The 20493-nt window shown below is 36.7% G+C and overlaps 2 protein-coding genes across 2 annotated transcripts; one reads left to right on the top strand and one right to left on the bottom strand.

The window, feature by feature from the left end:
* The first annotated feature begins 230 nt into the window (after positions 1-230).
* Positions 231-2258, top strand: PTAC15 (plastid transcriptionally active 15). Its single transcript, XM_086570862.1, has 2 exons — positions 231-725; positions 813-2258. Exons 1-2 carry the CDS (start codon positions 485-487, stop codon positions 2114-2116), a joined length of 1545 nt encoding a protein of 514 aa, XP_086426988.1. The 5' UTR covers positions 231-484; the 3' UTR covers positions 2117-2258.
* Positions 2259-3389: 1131 nt separating this feature from the next.
* LOC147489404 (putative calcium-binding protein At1g02270) lies at positions 3390-6337 on the bottom strand. Its single transcript, XM_086570864.1, has 9 exons — positions 6203-6337; positions 6008-6113; positions 5064-5284; positions 4841-4917; positions 4597-4711; positions 4389-4514; positions 4198-4311; positions 3986-4096; positions 3390-3868 (listed from the first exon to the last, which is right to left on the bottom strand). The coding sequence occupies exons 2-9, from the start codon at positions 6078-6080 to the stop codon at positions 3635-3637; spliced, it is 1071 nt and encodes a 356-aa protein (XP_086426990.1). The 5' UTR covers positions 6081-6113; positions 6203-6337; the 3' UTR covers positions 3390-3634.
* Between the last annotated feature and the right edge of the window lie 14156 nt (positions 6338-20493).

The raw sequence follows: 20493 nt of genomic DNA, 5'->3' as shown, positions 1-20493 counted from the left end.
AATAAGTATTATCCCCGGCGATTAACAATTGAACAGGAAAATGTAGCACTTGGTTCGACTTTTCTAATAAATTTCAAATATATATTACTTGTTTAATGCAAAGTATATATATATATGGTGCAGTCGAATTAGCATATTGGTAACATTAACAATGCTGTAATAATCAATTAGTCTACATGATTTTCAACACTCAGATACGTACATATGATTAGGATATTCTCTTACATATTTGCAAGTGAAACAAAATGTAAAAACACGAGGGAAGATGATTAATTATGGAGTTCAGTAGTATATATGTTCTCTCACTGTAAAAATTAGGATTACGACAAACCTGCAATTTGAATTGTCTTTTTTTTTATCGATAACCTATGTCGTCTGATATATATCAACGATGTCTCACAAACTCAGGAGTGTCCTATTTCCAGACTCAAAAACTCAGCCATACATTGGTTGATAATCCTTCTTTCAAATTCAAATAATAACAATGCTAATAATGACATTAACTTTACCCAATCCTCATTTTCCTTCCCATATAAAACCCTTTCTCCCATTACCTCCAACTCCAACTTCCCTTCCTTACAAACATTCTCATCCTATAATCTCAACCAAGTCACGTCAGCATTTTACACTTGTTTCTTTCTCTGCGGACTTTCTTCAAACACTTTCAAGAAAAAGTACCAAGATGAAAAGCTATTCTTCACCTTCACCTCACACTACAGACATTGGTGAGTGAGTTATATATAATTATATATTAACTACATACAAGTCTATCCAAGAAACACAATATGTTAATGCATCATTTTGTTATTCAGGGTTTTTGTTCACATTCTTTCAACAAATTGGACTTGATGAAAAAGAGACTCAGCTTCTCTTGGAGAAACACCCCACACTAGAATTCACATCTCTGGAATGTTTACAAACTCGGGTTTGTTCTTTGCGGTCTGTTGGTATCGATGGCATTGCGCTTTATCGTGTAATTGTGAAGCGCCCCGAGGTACTAATAAGTGAGGAAATTGAGTCATTGTTATGTTACATTTACAATGAGTTAGAAGGTAAGCTTGAAGTTGAAAAGATTGAAAAACTTTTGGCGTCAACGTACCCAAGTCTGTTTGCAGGATTTGTAATGAAAGTGAGTTCGTTACTTGATCATGGGATTTCTAAGGAGAAGCTTATTTATGTACTTAACAGTGTTAATATTACTAAGGCATTTTGCAGTAAGACCGTGGACGAAATAGAAAGAACCATTGCTTATTTGGTTCGTTTTGGAGGCATTGAGTTGATTGCTCAACGTCCTACTTTACTGAACTTTGATTTGAATAGTCAGCTAATTCCGCGGATTGGGTTTTTAGTGGAACTGAGTGGTAGAGATGAGAATGCTACTGGAGAAGTGTTGCGCAAACTGCCAGCTATTTTAACTTATAGTTTGGAACATTTAGAAAGTCATGTAGAGTTCTTGAGATCATTTGCTGGTTTGAGTGACTCAGAAATTTTTAGGATTATTCATGTGTATCCTAATGTGATGAGTGTAAGTAGAGAAAGGAAACTGCATCCTCGAATCGACTTTCTGAAGCAATGCGGGTTGAACTCGAATGATATCTTTAAGTTCCTTAGTAAAGCACCCTTGTTCCTCAGCTTGTCTTTTAGAGAGAACCTTTCCAAGAAACTGGGGTTTTTAGTAAAGATTGGATATGAGAATAGAACAAAGGATTTCGCCATAGCAATAGGAGCAGTGACTAGAACAAGTTGTGAGAACATGCAGAAGGTAATTGAGATCTTTTTGGACTACGGGTTATCTAGTGAAGACATTCTTGCCATGAGCAAAAAACATCCTCAGGTTTTGCAATATAATCATCAGTCTTTGGAGAAGAAGATGGAATACTTGATCGAGGATATAGGTCGAGAAATTGGGGAGCTATTGGCTTTTCCTGCTTTCCTTGGTTACAAACTTGATGACAGGATCAAGCATCGGTATGAAGTGAAGAAGAAGATACTAGGGGAAGGAATGTCTCTTAACAAACTCTTGAGCGTCTCAACAGAGAGATTTGCGAAAAAGAACAGTTCTAAACAAGTTAAGAAGGATGTACATGAAGAGAAAACTAAAGAAAATGTAACATAGAATTATGTTTGTTTTTTGCATTAAGATCTATGCATTTATAATTATTTGCCAGAGCGCTCTCCCCATGGATATTTTTTCGGTATGATTTAAAGCACTCATGCCCAGTTTCCGTTAATATCAAATCTGGGCCTTTTGTGGTTGAGTGAATGCCTTCGTTCCTTATATTCAATTGTATCACGAATTGGTGTCATCAGCTACCAGAAATGTCATTGTAAGCCCTCAAATGCCCCTTTCAGCTCAGTTGCAATTGTGTGCTTGAGCTGCTGGTGAATATTTGGTTGGAATGTCATTACGAATGTGAAGCAGATAATGTTTCTCTGGCCGGTGAAATGTTGAAGCAACAAGAGCTACAGAGATGTTTGGGCAGTAGCACAATGCAAGTGAATAGTCTTCTGATGTCACTCGTCACCAAGATGCAAGAACAAAATACAGGTGTGTTGCTTATTTATAGCCGTTCTCTAGATTGTTCTTTCTTTTCTTCCTTCACCTTTGGGAATGTTTTGGATTTGTGTTGAAATTTGTAATCATTAATGTTTAGTACAATGCAATGTAATACACTCGTAGACAAGTCTTTTAAATAGGCAAGTTCCTTTTTATCAGTAAAGATTAAGTATGTTAGTACAAGAGAGGGAGTTTGTTTCTCCAACAATTTGTTAGTACATATGCATGTTTTGTTGGACAAGGCAGATATTGGACATCAATTGTGGCTCCAAATCTTTGCTCAATAGTTAATTGTTTTCAGTAGACATTCCAACAATATTTTGGCGCTCTTTGAGAAAGTCAGAATTCTAATTGTTCAATTCCTTCTACACTTACCAACTCACTGTTAGTGTCAATCGATTCATATGTGAACTCAGTCTTGTCTGAGTAGGAATGGACTTATTTACAACAGTATTAACTTGAATACACATAGGCATTTGCTCCTAAATTTAATCTTTAATTTTCTGGTTATAACATAAGCGAAAATCTAGTGTGCGCAGGGTGTACCCATACGCAGGCCTCTGGGCCACTCATATAGGCAGGGGGTTCGTGTGTATTGCAAGGCAGAAGTACTGTGAATGGCCTGCACGCACGTACATCGTGATGCACCCTAGATGTCCTCATAACATAACATATCAATAGTAACAGAGAATTTGTTACCCAAAAAAAATAAAATAAAAAATAGAAACAGAGATTTACTAGTATTAATATCCTAACATATTCGTAAAACAATATTCAGTGCCTATGGTGTATACAATGTGCGAATAAATTATGGTGCTGGAGAAGAATAACATTCTACAACAAGCTTTTCATTTATACGTGGTTGAGAGCAACATAAACCCTTTCTGTTTTTTAAAGTATTAACAACCCCACAGAGGAAAAGCATCGTTTTCAACTTTCAATCATTTTCAGACAATGATTTTGGTCACAAGAGTTCAAACTGAAGGAAGAATAATTTTAAAGTTTGGTATTTCAGTAACTCAACATTTGTTCAAATCAATCCATTCAGGAATGTTCGTACTGTGTTCTTTAGTCATGTCATAAACAATGTATCATCATCGGTGCAAACTCCACAGTTAGGTGGGCATGGTCGGAGAGGGAGTAATACTCGGGCCACATCCCATGTTCAACTTCAGGGGGAAAGAGCACGGCATTTTTCACATCAAAACCGATAGTTGTTGAAATCTTGGACTTGTCTGGTAATATTTCTTCCTGAATCTCTGTATCTTCACTTTTGTCCTCTCTTTGTTGAAATGACGGGGAGTTCATGGTCTGTAAAGTGACAGAAAAAAGATTAATAATGCACCATAAAATTAAAAAATAAAACAATGAATAAGAGTTGGTCTACAGGCCGGAGGAAAAAAAATACAGAAAAAGAACCAGACTTACATTAAACTGAGAAAGATCAATAACTCCGTCTCTATCGGTGTCAACATAGTCCCAAAGATCTTTTATTTCTTCATCACTTAGCCCATAAGGACAATTACTTGTTAAGCCTAACTGATCAACCAGAATGCAAATTCTTTTAGCAACTACAACATATATTAAATAGTAGAAATTATCTACTAGGATGTCAATGGAGAATCCATTGCAGAAGATACCTTGATAAGAGATTGACAAAATTGAGAATATGTAATGTAATTGCTATTGTTGAATTTGGTTCTCAGAACATGTATCTGGTCAGCGCTTTCCACAGATTCTTCACTTAGGTGAGTCTATACAATGAAAAGCATATCGATTAAGTGACTAATTGACTTATATTTAAAACAGAGAAACGTGAATTAGTACACACCTTAATATTTCCTAGAACGGCTTCGATGAAGCTCTCTTTTAACAGCTTTCGAGGATTGTTGGGATTAAGAAGCCATATAAAATCCACCGCACATATATTTCCTCTGTGGTTTCGATGACTAACCCACTATGACAAGGAAAATAAGGATCCCTTCTTCAGATACTTTCAAAAAATTTATCTTAACATACTTATAGAAGTGATACCTCACCTTATTGGCATCTGCATCGCTGTCAGTGTAGTGATGAGCAATATCATAGGATGACACAAAACCTTGAGATCTTAAAAACTTGTAGACATGACCCTTTTTGCTTCCATTCCAATCCCTACAATCACCCAATTGGTGATAGTTTGATATACACACAAAATTTGCGTTTTAGTATGACGTATTTGAATTAGTAAAGAATAGATGTAGTTCTGCAGGAACTAGTTGATTATTTTCTAATCAGACTTACCCACATAGTATGATAGGCATTTGTGGAAGCTGGTATTCTTCACAAAATGACTCGATGTACTGTAACATCTTGTACACCTGAAAAGAAACATGGAGATCATGAAGCCAACTAAACTTACATGAAAAGATACATACATAACAAAAACAAAAACCAAAAGAAAAAAAGAAGAGAGAAAGAAACATTTTGTGAACTAAGAAAAAGCAAAAAAAGGGGAATTTGCTACCTGTTGTAACCGGTGGAGGCAATAGCCAGAGTTGTGAGGAAACAGTAAGTGGGTGTTTACAAGAAGAGCTTCCTTCTTAACATTAGTAGCTTGATTTTGAGAAGAATGCAGAACTAGATCAATGTGCAGAAGTTGTGCCACACGGTCCCCGAAGTCATTGAATAACAAATGCTTGTAATGCAGAAGTTGGAACTGGCTACGGCGCACTGCAGTTAGTAGTCCTGCAGCCAATGAGATCATTACTAAGTCAGTACATGGAGCTTCACTCTTGTTTAAAGTTAGATATGAAAAGGAACGATAATGTTAAACACATTTGGTCTAGACTTTTCTGTGTCGCGATTTTGAATAAAAAAGTCGACCCCAGCACTGCTGTAAACAGCAGGTAAGGGTCATGTACTCAGTAAGTTCTTTATCTATGCAATTAGATGTGTGGAATTTCATGAAGATTTAGCGTCGACCCTTGCCTTTACTCCGTCAGAAAGGAATCTCAAACTTCGAATATGTATTAAAAACTCTCAAAGAAACCTCTCATTCCTGTAAAACAATAAAAATTTAGCCATCCAGTCACCCACATACATGAGATAACCAGAATTATAAACCTTTTCTAATATTATTCAACTACAAGTGATAAAAAGACGAAAGAATACAAAGGAAGATCAGTTGATTATGGACTTCCATATATAATTGCAATTTTGTGATACTCTACTGCGAGTGATTGGCTACTGTCTGAGCTCCTCATTGATATAACTGATTTTCTTGATTTTGAGGCAGAGAATAAGGGACTCGTGCAGTCATGCCCAAAAGCAGTAAAGTTCACTCATCATAGTTCAACACTTCAACCCAAGTTGAAAATACTTGACATTCTTCGGCAGCTTCAGTAATTGGATGCAGTTTAACAAATTGGTTTAATATAAAATTCAAACAGATACAGAAAGATGCATTACCATCTCCACGGTTATTTGTTCGGGCAAGCTTGTAAGTCGCGTAACCAGCATCATTCAGTCGCCTTTCATACATACCCACAAGCTCTTCATTCCCCACCCAAAACTCCTGAAATTGATAACGGAAAGCACCCTAAGATAAAACTAAAAACATTCCTTTCACCAAATAAAAGAAGTTGAGTCTACAATCCAACGTACCTGTAAACATATAATTGAAGATCTTAACTGTAGTAGCCTATCCAAGATGCTTTGATTTCTGCTAAGCCAATACTCCCTAAACTCACTCTCCTGCTCTGCTTATGGACATAGAATCACAAATAAGACAAAGAAACCAATTAAACAAGTAGACCCGAAGTGCAGTTTGAAGTGTTACGCTTACCTCACTATTCAATCTCTTGTAGATAGGTGCAAGAATGTTAAAAGTGGTACAAGAAACATCTCGAATACAGTCTGGACTAAAAGGTTGTTCTTCATCAATGACCCTCTTATCTTCGTTTACATTCACATACATCTTTGTACTGCTGCTCATTGCCTAAACAGTTACGACACACTATATGCAGTTAGACTTTATAGGACGGTTTCAAGAAATCTCGACGTCATTTTTCTTATTCAAAGTTAACCATATATTAATATATTCTACAGAAAGACGATAGAAAGCATCTTATATAGTCAAGAAGGGAAGAACAAGGGAGTGCAAGTGTGCCTACTGAACTGCCATCAGTGAGAGAATAAATGTATCATATAATAAGTGAGAAAGGAGATTTTTTTCACTTTTACATCGAATGTGATGCGAAGATGTAAACTCTGTAAATGTGGATAAAAGATTTGCAAAACGTTGGAATTTACTCTTTTAGCATTACATGCATGCCAAAAAATGTTGCTTCAATTTGACTATTATTGCACGGTGGGTACTATCGAAAATGACACACAAACACACAAAGGAAGTTTAAAAACGAGATATTTAAGTACCGAATAGACTTGGATTGCAATCTAATCTAGCTGTTGAACGATTTGACAAAACAAATTGTAGTTGGAACTCTCGTTTGAGAAGAGATTTTACTTGTCAGTCATGGGCGCCGTCAAATTGTTATGCAAACCCAATTCTCAATTCTCACTTCTGTAGAAAGAATTTGGATGGCCGACAACAATTCGGTTGCGCCCATTTGAGTAGGCAGCTGTAAGAATTGATCTAGTGCTCATACCTTGCCAAATTGGTGCTCATACCTTTTTAAGACAAACTGGATGGACAATATTTTAAGCTAAAAAAAGCTAAACACCACCACGAATTTTAGTACATTTGATTCTTTGGCTCAATGTGACAACTGACAGCAGAATAGTGGATTTGCATTTAATTAATGACGATGCATTTGAGCTCTGTTACCCACTAGCTAAACTTTGTATTGGTTTGCCATAAGAACCCAACTGGCCAACTGTGTGAACCCCTAATTTGCATAGGTGAGTACGTAGGGAGGAATGCTGAATGCAAAGGTGTGAACTCTTAAGTTCGTTTGTGTTTCACATGTTTAAAGAGTCATGTTGTGGTTCTTCATGATTTCATGCCCATGCTACTATGCTAGGTTCAGAGAGAAAATCTGTCTCAAACATTTAATTTTGTCACATGTTTAAGGAGCTATGTTGTGTATCAATCAGACTGCAAAGTTGAGCCCCCTTATTACTAATTATCCGCGAATCGAATTTTCGAAAGGCAATACATATAAGCGAAAATCTAGTGTGTGCAGAGTGTACCATACGCAGGCCTCTGGCCACTCATATAGGCAGGGGGTTCGTGTGTATTGCAAGGCAGAAGTACTGTGAACGGCTAGATGTCCTGCGCACACGTATATCGTGATGCACCCTAGACGTCCTCTACATATAATACTTCCGAATGTTTGAAAGATTCAGAATAATTTGTGATTTTTTGTTTTGAAACGTATAATACGAGTTTTGGCGAATTTTTCAAAAATTCGGCTCCAAAAAAAATAAAAATAAAAATAAAAAATAATGAAAATTCGGTTGCACTTTTGTTATTTTTTATGTACTTTATGTCCTCACTCTTATTTTAAGTCCCCCACTCTTACATTCTTAGTGATAAATTAATCTAAAAGTTTTGTTTTTATACTTTTTGGACAAAATTTAAATGTTGTCATGCCATAGTGTGTGTATTTTGAAGTTTGAACTGTAATTTCAAATCAAAAACAAATAAATGAAGACACCTATGTGGGTTCAATTGGTTTCAATGTTTTAGTAGCTAAATTGCTTAGATATGTTTATTATGTTGTAAAGAATGACAACTATTGTTAATATTTACTAACATAATATCACGAATTTTTGACTTTTGAAATTTTGCAACCATACGTTTAAAACGCGTATTAATTAAACACCGCATAATTACTGTATTGCGAATTTTTGACCGTATCATTTTAAGTCACAAATAATTTTTGAATTATTCTCGTACCGAATTTTTCCCATATCTCGAATTGCTAACAAGAGTTGAGCATTCACACATCATCTAGATATTTTTTAGTCTCGAGTTGGTCTTGAGTTTTTTATAGGGTCCTGTATTGGGCGCCACTAAAATTAGATTGGGCAGCCTCCAGCCCAAGCCCAACAAAAGCCCAATACCCCCCCCCCCCACCACCACCACCACCACCAAATCGCGAAACCGAGAAAACCTATTCTAACCGGTCATCTCTCTCGCGAAAAACCCTTCGAAAAACCTAACAAAAAATACTCAAAACCAAACCTTTTAAACCCTAATTTGAAGGGAGATATCTTAAAACCAAACCAAACCTTTTAAACACACTGGAGATATCTTGCATTCATTTCCAATTTGAAGGTAAGAACTTCTTTTTGATCTTTGTTGCATTTCATTATGTGTCGATATTTATTTGTTAGATAAACTTTTGTTGTGAGTTGGACATTGATGAGATAATTGATTTTGGCAGATTTAGTTGTTACATTGGAGAGTTTGTGTGTTTGTGTGTGTGTGTGTGTGTGTGTGTTGCGAGTTGCGAGATAATTGTGAGTTGCGAGTTTGTGTGTTTGTGTGTGTGTGTTGCTCACAATAAGTCCATATGTTGAATTTGAACAATTAACATGTCATTCGATACATTTCATTCTTTTGTTAAGCTCTTTGTTCAAATACATTACGTTCTTTGTTAAGCTCTTTGTTCAGATACATTTTCAGATTACATTTGATATTTGTTTTGGCTGGTTCGTTTTAATTCAAGTTTCATTTGGATTCAAGGACAGCGCGCATTTGGATTGTGGCACCGATTTTAATCCGCATTTGGATCTGCATTTTCAAGGTATGCAGGATGCATATAGCAAGTTCTTAAGTGATAAAATTGAGCATTGCTTATAGCCTAATACAGCATTGACCCACTAGGATGTATGTATGTTAATACCACAATGGACGATGATGTTGTGTATTTCAGTGCTAGTTACTCCTGTTATAAAACACTCTTCTAAAAATTAATGGTCACAATTTCAGAGGAGTTTTCTTCCACCTCAAAACACCTATCAAATATTGGCATGCCAAGAATATTAAAATGGTTCATTAGTGTTGGTGATATATGTTTTACTTTTACAAGAGATCCTTATCTAAGATATATTATCAAAATTTTGCAAATAATTGCTGCTTTATTCAATGTGCTTTCTTTGAATCTTAGTTTGGTCCTTCATGAATTTGGGTTTACGTTTGTTTATGTTTTGCAAACGTATCAATGTGTAGTGTTGAAAAGTCCAAATCATACAAAATAGTGATGCATATAAAAGAAACCCTTATTGTTCCCATTTAAGTTTCTAAGATCGTTGATGTCCTTGACTCGTGGGAGATGCTCCATCAAAGGATACAACATTATCAGTATGTTATCAAGCACGGCATGAAATATTATATACAATAGCTATAGGACATTGTGGCAATTGACACCCCTTAGTGTACACTCTTTTGAGTTATCATGTTGAGTTTGGGCTGGGTATGTCAGGCTTGCGGTTGACTTTCAGTTTTTGGGCAGGACTTTAGTTCTCATGATTGATTAGTTGGCTTTTCCCACGACTCATTTTATGAGCCCTTTAAGGTTTAAGGATCTGCGAAGTGTGTCGGGGCTCGCTTTTGTTCAACTTGATCTTCGATAGGTGCTTGCATTTGTTGGCTTTCGGTTGGCATTTAAATTGTATTGGAGTGAGGACAGGGAAATGGTGGAGATAATATTTGAATTTTTTTGCTTCCAAGTTTCTTAAATGAAAACTGTAAGGTCATCAAGGACAATGGAGCATGTAGGCATGGGCAGTTGACTCATCTAAGTTGGAATTGCAGAAGAAGTGATTCCTATCTCAACTTCTCAAGTGCTTTCGAGAGATGTATGGCACTTTGGCTAACCGCCAATAGGTACTTAATGGATAGACCATGATTGTATGCATAGACGAGAAATGTTTACAACAGGTTGCTTGACCTTTTTCTTATTTTTTCTGCTGATTAGTTTTTACACAGTGCAAGCTTGTCTGAAAGGACATTGTATGTGCATTATTTTCTGTCTTTTTTTTTCAGTCTTTCTTCATCTTGCCAATTAAATGCAGCTCGATATATAATTTATGCATAATATACTTAGTGTTGATCTTGAACACAATTCAGAGCTGGGTATGGCTACTTGGTTGTAATGTTGTATTACTCAAAACGTGGCATTTGAGCTTTTATGCTTGCTTGTTCAATGTGTAGTTTCACTTGGCAGTACTTTGAACTTGCAAAATTCTTAGGGGGGCCAATATCAAGAGAGGAGAAATAGTTTGACAGAGAATATAATTGTATATGTTCGTTACTGTTTTGAGTATGAAAATATTATCGGGAACAAATGTGTTATTGCAAAAAGGAATTTGGTTGGTTTCCTTTGGTGTTAAGGTGTCTTCGATAGTATATCATTCTATCTTGCTTGATTAAACTTATTATAGTTACTAATACTTGTTTTATTTTTCTTTATAGCAATGCCTCGATCAAAGAATATCAAGAATGTAGCGAAAACTACATTCAATGGTGTAAAGAAGTTGTTTAGTGGCAGTGGTTCCTCTTCGGGTCACGGTGACGCGCCTGAGCCTGAGAAGAAGAGAGAAAAGGGGTCGAAAACAACGGCTTCAGTCCGTAGAGGCAATAGAAAAGCAGATGATGATCCTACAAATGTAGGTGATGTAGAAGGAGAGAAGAAGAGAAAAGGAGGCGGACACCTCGACCTCATTGCATAGAGGGACCACAATGAGGTTATTCCGAAAATGTAGAGAGTGAGACCGGGACCTAAACCGAGATTAATGTATATAAAGATTTAGATGATGTAGATGTAAATGTAGCAATGGATCGTGGGAAAAGTATAGTTAATGATGATGAGGATGATGATGATGAGGATGGAGATGATGGGGATGATGGTGAGGATGGAGATGATGATGGTGATGAAGAGGGTGATGAAGAGGAGGAGGGTGATGAAGAGGAGGAGGATGATGATTTGGAAGAAGAAGAATTTATGGAAGTGGAAGCACCGGTCGAAGTCTAAGCACCTCCAGTGGTAGACTATGTGAGAAAATTCAAAGATGATTTGGAGTACACATGAGGTGTATATGGTGGGGGCCCTACTGAGTCTCAGCTTCTGTATGACTATTCGGTGCATGTGGCTCGTGATGTTTGGGAACATAAGATATTATCATAGACTTAGTATCTTGATTTTCCTTTGTCTTTACAAAACCTTTTGTTTCTCCTCATTGAGTCTTTATTGTTTTCGGCGGAGCACGGAGTGTTGAAGTGTATTCCGCATCTAGCCAAGTTAAGCTAGTGGAATCTCAAGAAGGAGTTCAAAAGATCTCCCAGATTTGAAAATCAGCTTAGGAGGACTGGGTTTTATGATCTGGTATTTGGGTGTTACAAACATCAAGATCCAGTGTTGATCTCTACGTTTGTGGAGAGGTGGCATCCAGGGACCAACACCTTCCATATGCCGTTTGGGGAGATGACTGTGACTTTAGATGATGTCTCCCAAATCCTAGGCGTCGCAATTAGAGTCAGAACAGTGAGAGGGAACACGGAGTTGACCCGTGAACAATCGGAGAGTCTCCTACACTGTGCTCTGGGTGTCTCGGAGCCTGTGATTAAAAAGGAGATGGACGTGACCCGGTTCATTTCAAAGGTAAGGATGGAATTCCTGCGGAGCCAGTTTGTTGGGAAGGTCTGCAATAAAGGGCAAGGTGTAACGGGAAAGGTGTCGACTTTGACGGAGTTACAGAGGGCTGTAAGAGCTTATCTACTATTTTTCTTTGGATGTACCATCTTCCCCGACAAGTCTGAGACTGAAGTGCCTATTTATTATTTGACGAAGTTGCTGAAATTCAAAGAGATCAGCGAGTATGCTTGAGGTGCAGCAATTTTGGCCTTTTTGTATAGAGCACTTGGGATTGCCTCGTGTGCGAAGGTGAAAGGTGTTTCGGCTTCCCCGACTCTTCTCTGTAAAATTAACTTAAATATTTTGCAGATTATTTTTTTAATGTAATTATATTATTCTATTAGTATGTTAACTGCGTGTGTGTATATATCTAGGCGTGGATCTATGAGTACTTCCGACTATTCAAGCCAATCCCAAACTTTGAGTATCGGTTAGGTCGGGTCAATGTTCTTAGACACGCAGCTAAGCCACACACACTATAAGAACCCAACATATGCATTGCAGTATTACCGAACTATAATTGATGAGATAGCGGTGGACTGTAAGTATTTTAATTTGTTTCAATTTTTTTTTAGTAATTGATTATTTGAGTATGTGATTAATGACACATTTTATTTTGTTTAAGGTTGATTGGTGTCCATACAAGAATGTCAGAGATAAACGCCCAGTCGATGAAATTACCTTTTTTGAGAGAGTGATCTGCTTTTTTGACGTCGTGGAGATTTACTGCGTTGCAAGGGTCATACGTCAGTTGGGTCATGTGCAGTTTATACCTGCAACTCCTCCAACACCAAATTACTCGTTGAGGACTGTAGCCAGACGCGGGTCTGAAGTGAAATAGACATGGACAACTGTTGGGCCTACATATTGGGACTCGTGGCAGAATCACGTGATCCAACCCAACAATCGAGGACCTATCTGTACTTATCCATGAGAGTGTTATTCAGAGTACATGGAGTGGTATGTGAGGCATTCTCACATTCGATTGATAAATCGCGAGCAGTTTCCTATCTATTTCTCCATGGAGACACTTTCATCTTATGTACCGATTGTGAGTATTCTTATTGTTTTGTATTCTTATTCTTATTCTTATTCTTATTCTCACATTCTTATTTTAAAACAGTAATTAATAATTGTTTTGTATTCTTATTTCGACAGAACAACGTCATCGATGAAACGAGTCAATTGCTAGAGAGAGGTCTGCAATTGGGTGGGAATAATATTCGAAGAAGCAAAGTCTTAGCTTCGAGGCGCATAACTTGAGTAGGTGCAAGTATAGTGGTGGGCGTACGGACATAACTGATTTTTGAGTCTGGCTTCCTCCGATATTGATGTAATTTATGTATTTTTGAATTTGATGTATTTTGTAATAATTATGCACCATTACTTGTAATATGGCATTTGGGATTGTTGTTTGTAATGACTTCTTTATTAGCATGTTATTTGATGAGTTTTGGATATGAATATATGTCAATAAAACAGAGGAGGTTATGGCAAAAAAAATTCAGGAATTATAAGTTAGGTTTTTTACAGAGTTTATGTATTTGAATTTGATTGTGTATTCGAATTAAATTTTATTGCCATCGCCAACAGGGGGGCGCGTAAAAAATAACTTGAGTTTATGTATTGGTATATCAAAGTAAATTTATGAATTTGAGCTTATATTAAAGTGTATATGAATTTACTGCGACAACATCAATTTGAACTTGAGTTTATGAATTTGAGTTTATATCAAAGTGTATATGAATTTGATCGCGATTTGATGTATTAGTATATGAATTTGATGTTTTGAAAGTGGAAATTGTTTGTTTTTTGGAAATGAGAGTGTTGTAAAAACAAAATGAAAATCGAAAAAAAAATTTGTCCAAACGACCCAGCCACATCGTTTGGCATAAAGGCCAAACGACCAACTTAGACCGTTAGGATAAAAAAACAGACAACTTTGTCTCAAACGACCAGCTCAGACCGTTTGACATAAAGGCCAAACGACCCAGCTACATCGTTTGGCATAAAGGCCAAACGACCAACTCAAACTGTTTGGATAAAAAAAAAGACAACTCATCTCAAGCGACCGACTCGCACCGTTTGGTATAAAGTCCAAACGACCTGATCATGTCGTTTAAGGTAAAGGCCAAACGATCAGCTCAGACCGTTTGGTATAAAGGTCAAACGACTTGACCATGTCGTTTGGGGTAAAATCAAGTAAAATCAAATCAAATCAAATCAAATTACATCAAAATATCATATCGACAACATATGAACATTATTTCCAAATCACTCGTTTGCCGTCCGAATCAACTTAGTCGATCACTCGATTTCCAAATCAAATCAAATAAAACCCCAAACTCCAACTTTTTCTAAATAACATAAAAATAAAATAAAATTACACTTGTTCCAAATTACATTAAAATAACATGTCAAAATGAATTTACAAATTACATCAAAATATCATATCGACAACATACAAACAACTTAGTCGATAACATGTACTGTTGGGTTTTCAACGGGCTCATTTTCCCATATTAGATTGGGAATGTTCAAAACCATAAATTGCAATTGCCTTGCTGTGAAGGCCAAATTCCAACTTTCAGCAATATCATATCGAGCTCTAAGCCATTGGCGCATTACTGGAGGAACCGGACAATCTTCAACAAGTTCAACACTGACAAAATGATTTCCACCAACATGTGCGCTACCCAACACTTTTTTCACTCTCTCAAGATTTTCTTGGGTTCTCAGCGGCATGATAAGGAAGCACTGACGAGCTCTTAAATACAGGAGGACAACATTAAATCTTAAAGCAAATAGGTATCCAGCAAAGGGCATGCTCATCCACTTATTTAAGGGTGCGTAACCTTCTTCATGTAGGATTTCCTTCATCGCATAAAAAACCCCACGTTGATTGTACAAAGTACAATAAAGGGGGAGGTTGTCAGTAAGCTCTTCGTACAAGTCCCTTCTCATCTGCGTCCATTCTTCTTGACTTCTTCCTAATGCAATGCAGAAAGCTCTATAACCAGCTTGCCATCGCCAACAGGGTCATGGACTCTAACAATGTATTTATGCATTTCTTCAGGAATATCCAACCCATAATCCTTAGGACCCCTCGTCTTTCCAAAGTCTAACCCATTTCTCACATTTTGTGGTGTGGCTGTTTTGGAGAAGGCTTATTTCTTGGTGTGGTTGTTTTTGGTGTTTTTTTAGAAGGCTTATTTCTTGGTGTAGTTGTTTTTGGTGTTTTTGGAGAAGGCTTATTTGTTGGTGTGGTGTGGGTGTTTTGGGTTGGTATTTTTGGAGAAGGCTTCTTTCTTGGTGTGGTGTGAGTGTTTTTGGTGGGCGTAGTGTTTGGTTGTGATGAGACCCACTCTTCATAGTCACGTTGAGAATGTTCAAAATGAGATGGATCTTGCTTTGAAGAGTTCTCATCTCCAGTTGGAAGCTTTCTGCTGCAGCTACCTTTCGACCGACCTTTGGTTTTTGCTTCCTCATGAGGCGGTACTAGCCATGTACTTTCTGGTACAACAATCTCCATAAGCTTCCTAATCGTAACCCTCTGCTCATTTTCAGAAACTAATGCAAACCTATTCATAAACAAGTCCATCGAAGGTGTAACATTAGGACCAACACCCACTGACACATTGGGAGAAACAGACAATGTTTTCCAAAAGGGGTCGATAGCAGTCAAAGGGATGGACCGCTCTTGCTCTTCAAACTCAATTAATTCATGAGCACATGGCAGTCCATGGCTCGTGCGCAAATAGCATCAACACCTGATCTCTCCATCTTTAACACGCTTTACGCGGGTATCTATTTCTTCAAATAGCAAGTCCAAACACTTGCATGAGACAAGGCCTCTGAGTTCACGAAACAAAGGAATCCAGTGATGGTGCTGAGTTACAATCATACTTCTCTCGAAGGTAGCTCTAATCTTGGACATCTGGATCTCTAGAATCGGGTGGATTAAACTAAACATACTCAAAAAATCATGACAGTTTGCATTCCGTAGTACACGCTTCACCTGAGCATGAGACCCTTCAACTCTATTGGTCGTTGTACTCCCAAAGTGAATGTGTTGGTCAGTCCAACAACATACGAATCAATCCCTGTGAGGAAACCAAGTCTCTCGCAAATAACTAACAAAATTGGAGTACTCAACCCTGTAATATTTTTCCAAAGCATCCCATCTACGCTAGAAATTAACCTCTGTCTTCGATTTGACTACAGTGTTCCACAAGAACTGGGCCTTCTCTACAAGTTCTGTAGTTGGAAAAATATTGTAACATTTTGAAAGGACGCACGTAGCGATATGCCATCTACATAGATGCTTGTGTGTGTTAGGGAAAACTTTGTCAGCGGCACTCATCAGGGCCAAGTCCCTGTCAGACACGATCACGGATGGGCTTATGTCACAAAGCAAGCCACTAAAATGACGTAGGGCCCACTCATAGTTGACTGTTGTTTCAGACTGAAACAACACCTGACACACGGTAAAAGACTTCCACGTTTAACTCACCCCAACAAACTGTACGAAAGGCCATCGATACCTGTTAGTTTTGTAGGTAGCATCTAACATGAAAACTGTTGGAAAAATCCGAGCCAACTTAACACCTTCTGGATGGGCCCATAACAACCCCGTTATCTCCTCGGTATTCTCATCCTGTCTCAACTCCTCAAAATAATGTTATTTTGCTAACAACTCACACAATCTCTACAATTGTGTGAGGTCATTCATATCCAATTTCCTCACCTTCTGCCTTGTAATGTAGACTTGGGATATACTAGATATGTTTTCATAATACCTATTCTTGATGGAATCCAAAATTTGTTTAGGCTTTATTCCACACTTACTCATCTCTGACAAGTACTCAAACTCTGGAACGGTCAGACGAGTAGCAAATGCATGTCCTTCAAGGGTCTTCGCCAATACATGGTTGTGAATACCATTTCTAACTTCTATTTTCCAACTATCGGCAAAGTGTCGATTAATGAAAACACCTTTAACTTAAATGAACATCCCGATTTATTGGTTCCCGACCTTCTCTTATTAGCCCTCCCTTCGCCTTCCTTCTTGTGTGACTGATACACACCCGAGCACTCGCAAGCCAAATTCAATCTTGCTACTCGGTTTCCCTTGGTACACTCCGACTTTTCAATGACCATAACAACATTAACTTGTTTTCCTTTAGCAGTTGCCCAACCGATTGCCTCGCTACGTGTATGAAAGACCTAAACACATAAAAAAACAACAACTATTATTAATACACTAATAAAATTACATTTAGAAAATTAAAAAAATATATATATGAAATCAATGCCTACACAATCATACCTCTTCCGTAGTAAAAATTTCTGTTGCATCACTTAAAATTGGTTGACAATCTACGTCATTCAAGTTTACAGAGGATCGGTTCCCGGATAGCGGCAAAGAATCCTGCATATAGAAAAATAAAACAAGAGTCTCAAACAATTTGCATTTAGGTAATGAGGGATTTCAAAGTCACAAAAAAATGAACTTCTAACTAAATTTAGTCCAAACGACCCAGCCATGCAGTTCCATATAGGGTCCAAATGACCCAGCCATGTTGTTCTATAGTGTCTCCAAACGACCCAGCCATGTCGTTCCATAATGTCCCCAAACGACCCAGCCATGTCGTTTAGCCTAGGGTTTTGCATTCATTCAAGTGTTTTGCATTCATTCAATCAATCATGTGTTTTGTATTCATTCTAATCAAGTGTTACCTCATTATTTAGGTTTGCACTTTGTCGTCGACGATTTCTCGGCATCTCATTTACTCGACTAGTCGCATCTTCAAATTTTTCACCTTCACCTTCAACATATTGTTCCACTTCTTCACTTTCAACATATCTTCTATTTTCTCCTTCTCTAATTTGTTGTTGCACCTCAAACATTACCTCAAATGCTTCTTCTTCATCTTTATGTTCCATTTAGAGAAACTTGAGTATTCTAATATGTAGATAAACTTGAGTATGTAGAGAAACTTGAGTATTCTATGTAAGGATCGCCGGAGTAAGGATTTTGATGAAAAAAAAGAGTAAGGAGGAGTAAATGAGAAACTTGAGTATTCTATATAGAGGAATTTGAAATTTTGATATATTTCAAATTATTGAGTGAAATATGTTTGTAAACCCTAAACCCCAAACTATTTTATTATTTACAATTGAAAAAAAAAATAGAAAATAACAAGTTTAGATATAAAACAAATTATTATTTTAGATTTGGATAATTTAGTGAAATATGTTTGAAATTAAAAAATATATATATATATATATGTCGGTATGATATTTGTAAACCCTAAACCCCAAACCCCAAACCCCCAAACTAGTTTATGATTCACAATTTGAAAAATAAAATTAAAAAATAACAAGTTTAGATATAAAACAAAATATTATTTCGTAATTAAGTGAAATATGTTGGTACGAAATTTGTAAACCCTGAACCCCAAACTCCAAACCCCAAACTAGTTTATGATTCACAATTGGAAAAAATAAAAATAAATAACAAGTTTAGATATAAAACAAATTATTATTTTAGATTTTGGCATGCTTGATTACATGTTTTAACTTGGTTATATAGATACTATGTCATAACAAATAAATATTGCAGAGTGCATGTAATTGTATTGGAGTAACTAATTGTGTTTTTCTTAACCCAATTTTTTAAATCGGATTTCAATTTTCCTAATTCAATTGGGATGTGTTGATAATTAATCATTACTAATTCAATTTTGCAGATAATTGTTTAAATAAATTATTGTACAATTACGATCGATTAATGATTTGTATTATAAGAAAAGTGTTCTCGTGTGTTTAGGCTCTGTTTGGTCAAGAGATATTGTATTACTTAACTATGATTAGGTGATATAAGTCATGAGAAGAACTATTTGTCGTCCTGCTTCTTATCCCATCCACATGTTTTACTTAGCTCTTGTTTGGTTGACATTCACACCTATATACTCCTTTTTGATACCATAAAAACCCTCAATAAACAAAATTTGCAAATAAAAACTTAAAAACAAATAAAATGAATAAAACTCTAATTAAATATTGAATGCATAAACACCTAATTGATTTATACAAAAAAACATCCCCAAAAAAAGAAAAATCATAATTTGATGAATAATGTGAAGATTTAAACACTATTTTTTAGAGAAAAAAAATAAAAGAAAAAAAAAATTTAATGAAAAGAAATAAATAAGACGGAGAAAGAGGAAATACATAAGATTTATGGTTCTATTACTAAAATTCCCGTAAAGAGATAGTGAGAAGAAGGGGGAGAAGGAGAGACGTGTTTTTCTTCTTATTATTTTTTTCTCTCTCATAGATAGAAAACATGTTTTAGCGAATCTGGGTTTTTCCTTTGGATTTGCTTATCCACACTTTTGTGTTCCCGCAATTCAAGAGGCTTACTAAAGTATCCATGATTTAGACTGACCAAACACCTATACAAGATAAACATGACTGCCACATCACCAATTCCTGAATAAGGACTCTCTATTCACACTGGCAAACAGAGCCTTATATATGTATAAGAAAAGTGTAATTGGTGTTTATGTAATCAATTTTTATTTGTTAATCGGGCTAATCATTGGTTAATCAGGAATTTCCTTGGTTTTTATAACTTCTCAATTATTTTAGTCCAAATGACTTCACCACATCGGTCCATAGAAGCCCCAAACGATATGTACAAACCGTTTAAATACATACTCAAACGATGTGACCCACTCAAACAACATGCTCAGACCGATTCATGGAATTCCAGAGAGCCAAGTTTTAAACGATAGGCTCAGACTGTGTGCGTGTACTTTGAAACGATGTGGTGGAGTCGTTTTCATGCACACTCAAACGATGTGGTCAAGCCGTTTGAGTGTATACTCAAACAACATGACGGGATCGTTTGAGTGCACATCCAAACGGCCCGAGAGTTTCATTTTGGCGAGACCGATTGAATTGATTGCTGGGCTTGGGCTTTAATGGCAAATTTGTAATATGACAAACTTATAAAATTTATTTTTTTTGAAAGGGTTGCCCAATCTAATTTGACGAGTGCCCGGTAGAATCACCTTTTTATATGGAGCTAATTTCAGGTGATCCAGGCATGGCCAGTAACTAGCTAAATTCTGATTTCTGTGGACATAAACCAGGTTCTCGGGGACCTAATTATCAATAACTCATGTACGATAAGTTTTGACAATCAATATTCGGTGGAGCCCCCTATGATTCACGACAAAGCTTTGAAGCCACGTCTAATTTTACTTATCCTACGAATTGCAA

This window comes from Coptis chinensis, chromosome 7 (assembly GCF_015680905.1).
Source record: "Coptis chinensis isolate HL-2020 chromosome 7, ASM1568090v1, whole genome shotgun sequence".
Taxonomy (NCBI): domain Eukaryota; kingdom Viridiplantae; phylum Streptophyta; class Magnoliopsida; order Ranunculales; family Ranunculaceae; genus Coptis; species Coptis chinensis.
Note: the sequence above shows the minus strand (reverse complement) of the source record. Positions and strands in the feature narration are given on the sequence as shown.

Excerpts from the sequence above, each read along its gene's own strand:
- PTAC15 (XM_086570862.1), top strand. The coding sequence starts at position 485 with ATGCTAATAATGACATTAACTTTACCCAATCCTCATTTTCCTTCCCAT. Across the intron at positions 726-812 it reads ACCTCACACTACAGACATTG|GGTTTTTGTTCACATTCTTT; the intron begins GTGAGTGAGTTA and ends TTTGTTATTCAG.
- LOC147489404 (XM_086570864.1), bottom strand. The coding sequence starts at position 6,080 with ATGTATGAAAGGCGACTGAATGATGCTGGTTACGCGACTTACAAGCTT. Across the intron at positions 4,312-4,388 it reads CCGTTCTAGGAAATATTAAG|ACTCACCTAAGTGAAGAATC; the intron begins GTGTGTACTAAT and ends TTCATTGTATAG. Across the intron at positions 4,097-4,197 it reads TTTGTCAATCTCTTATCAAG|TTAGGCTTAACAAGTAATTG; the intron begins GTATCTTCTGCA and ends CTGGTTGATCAG.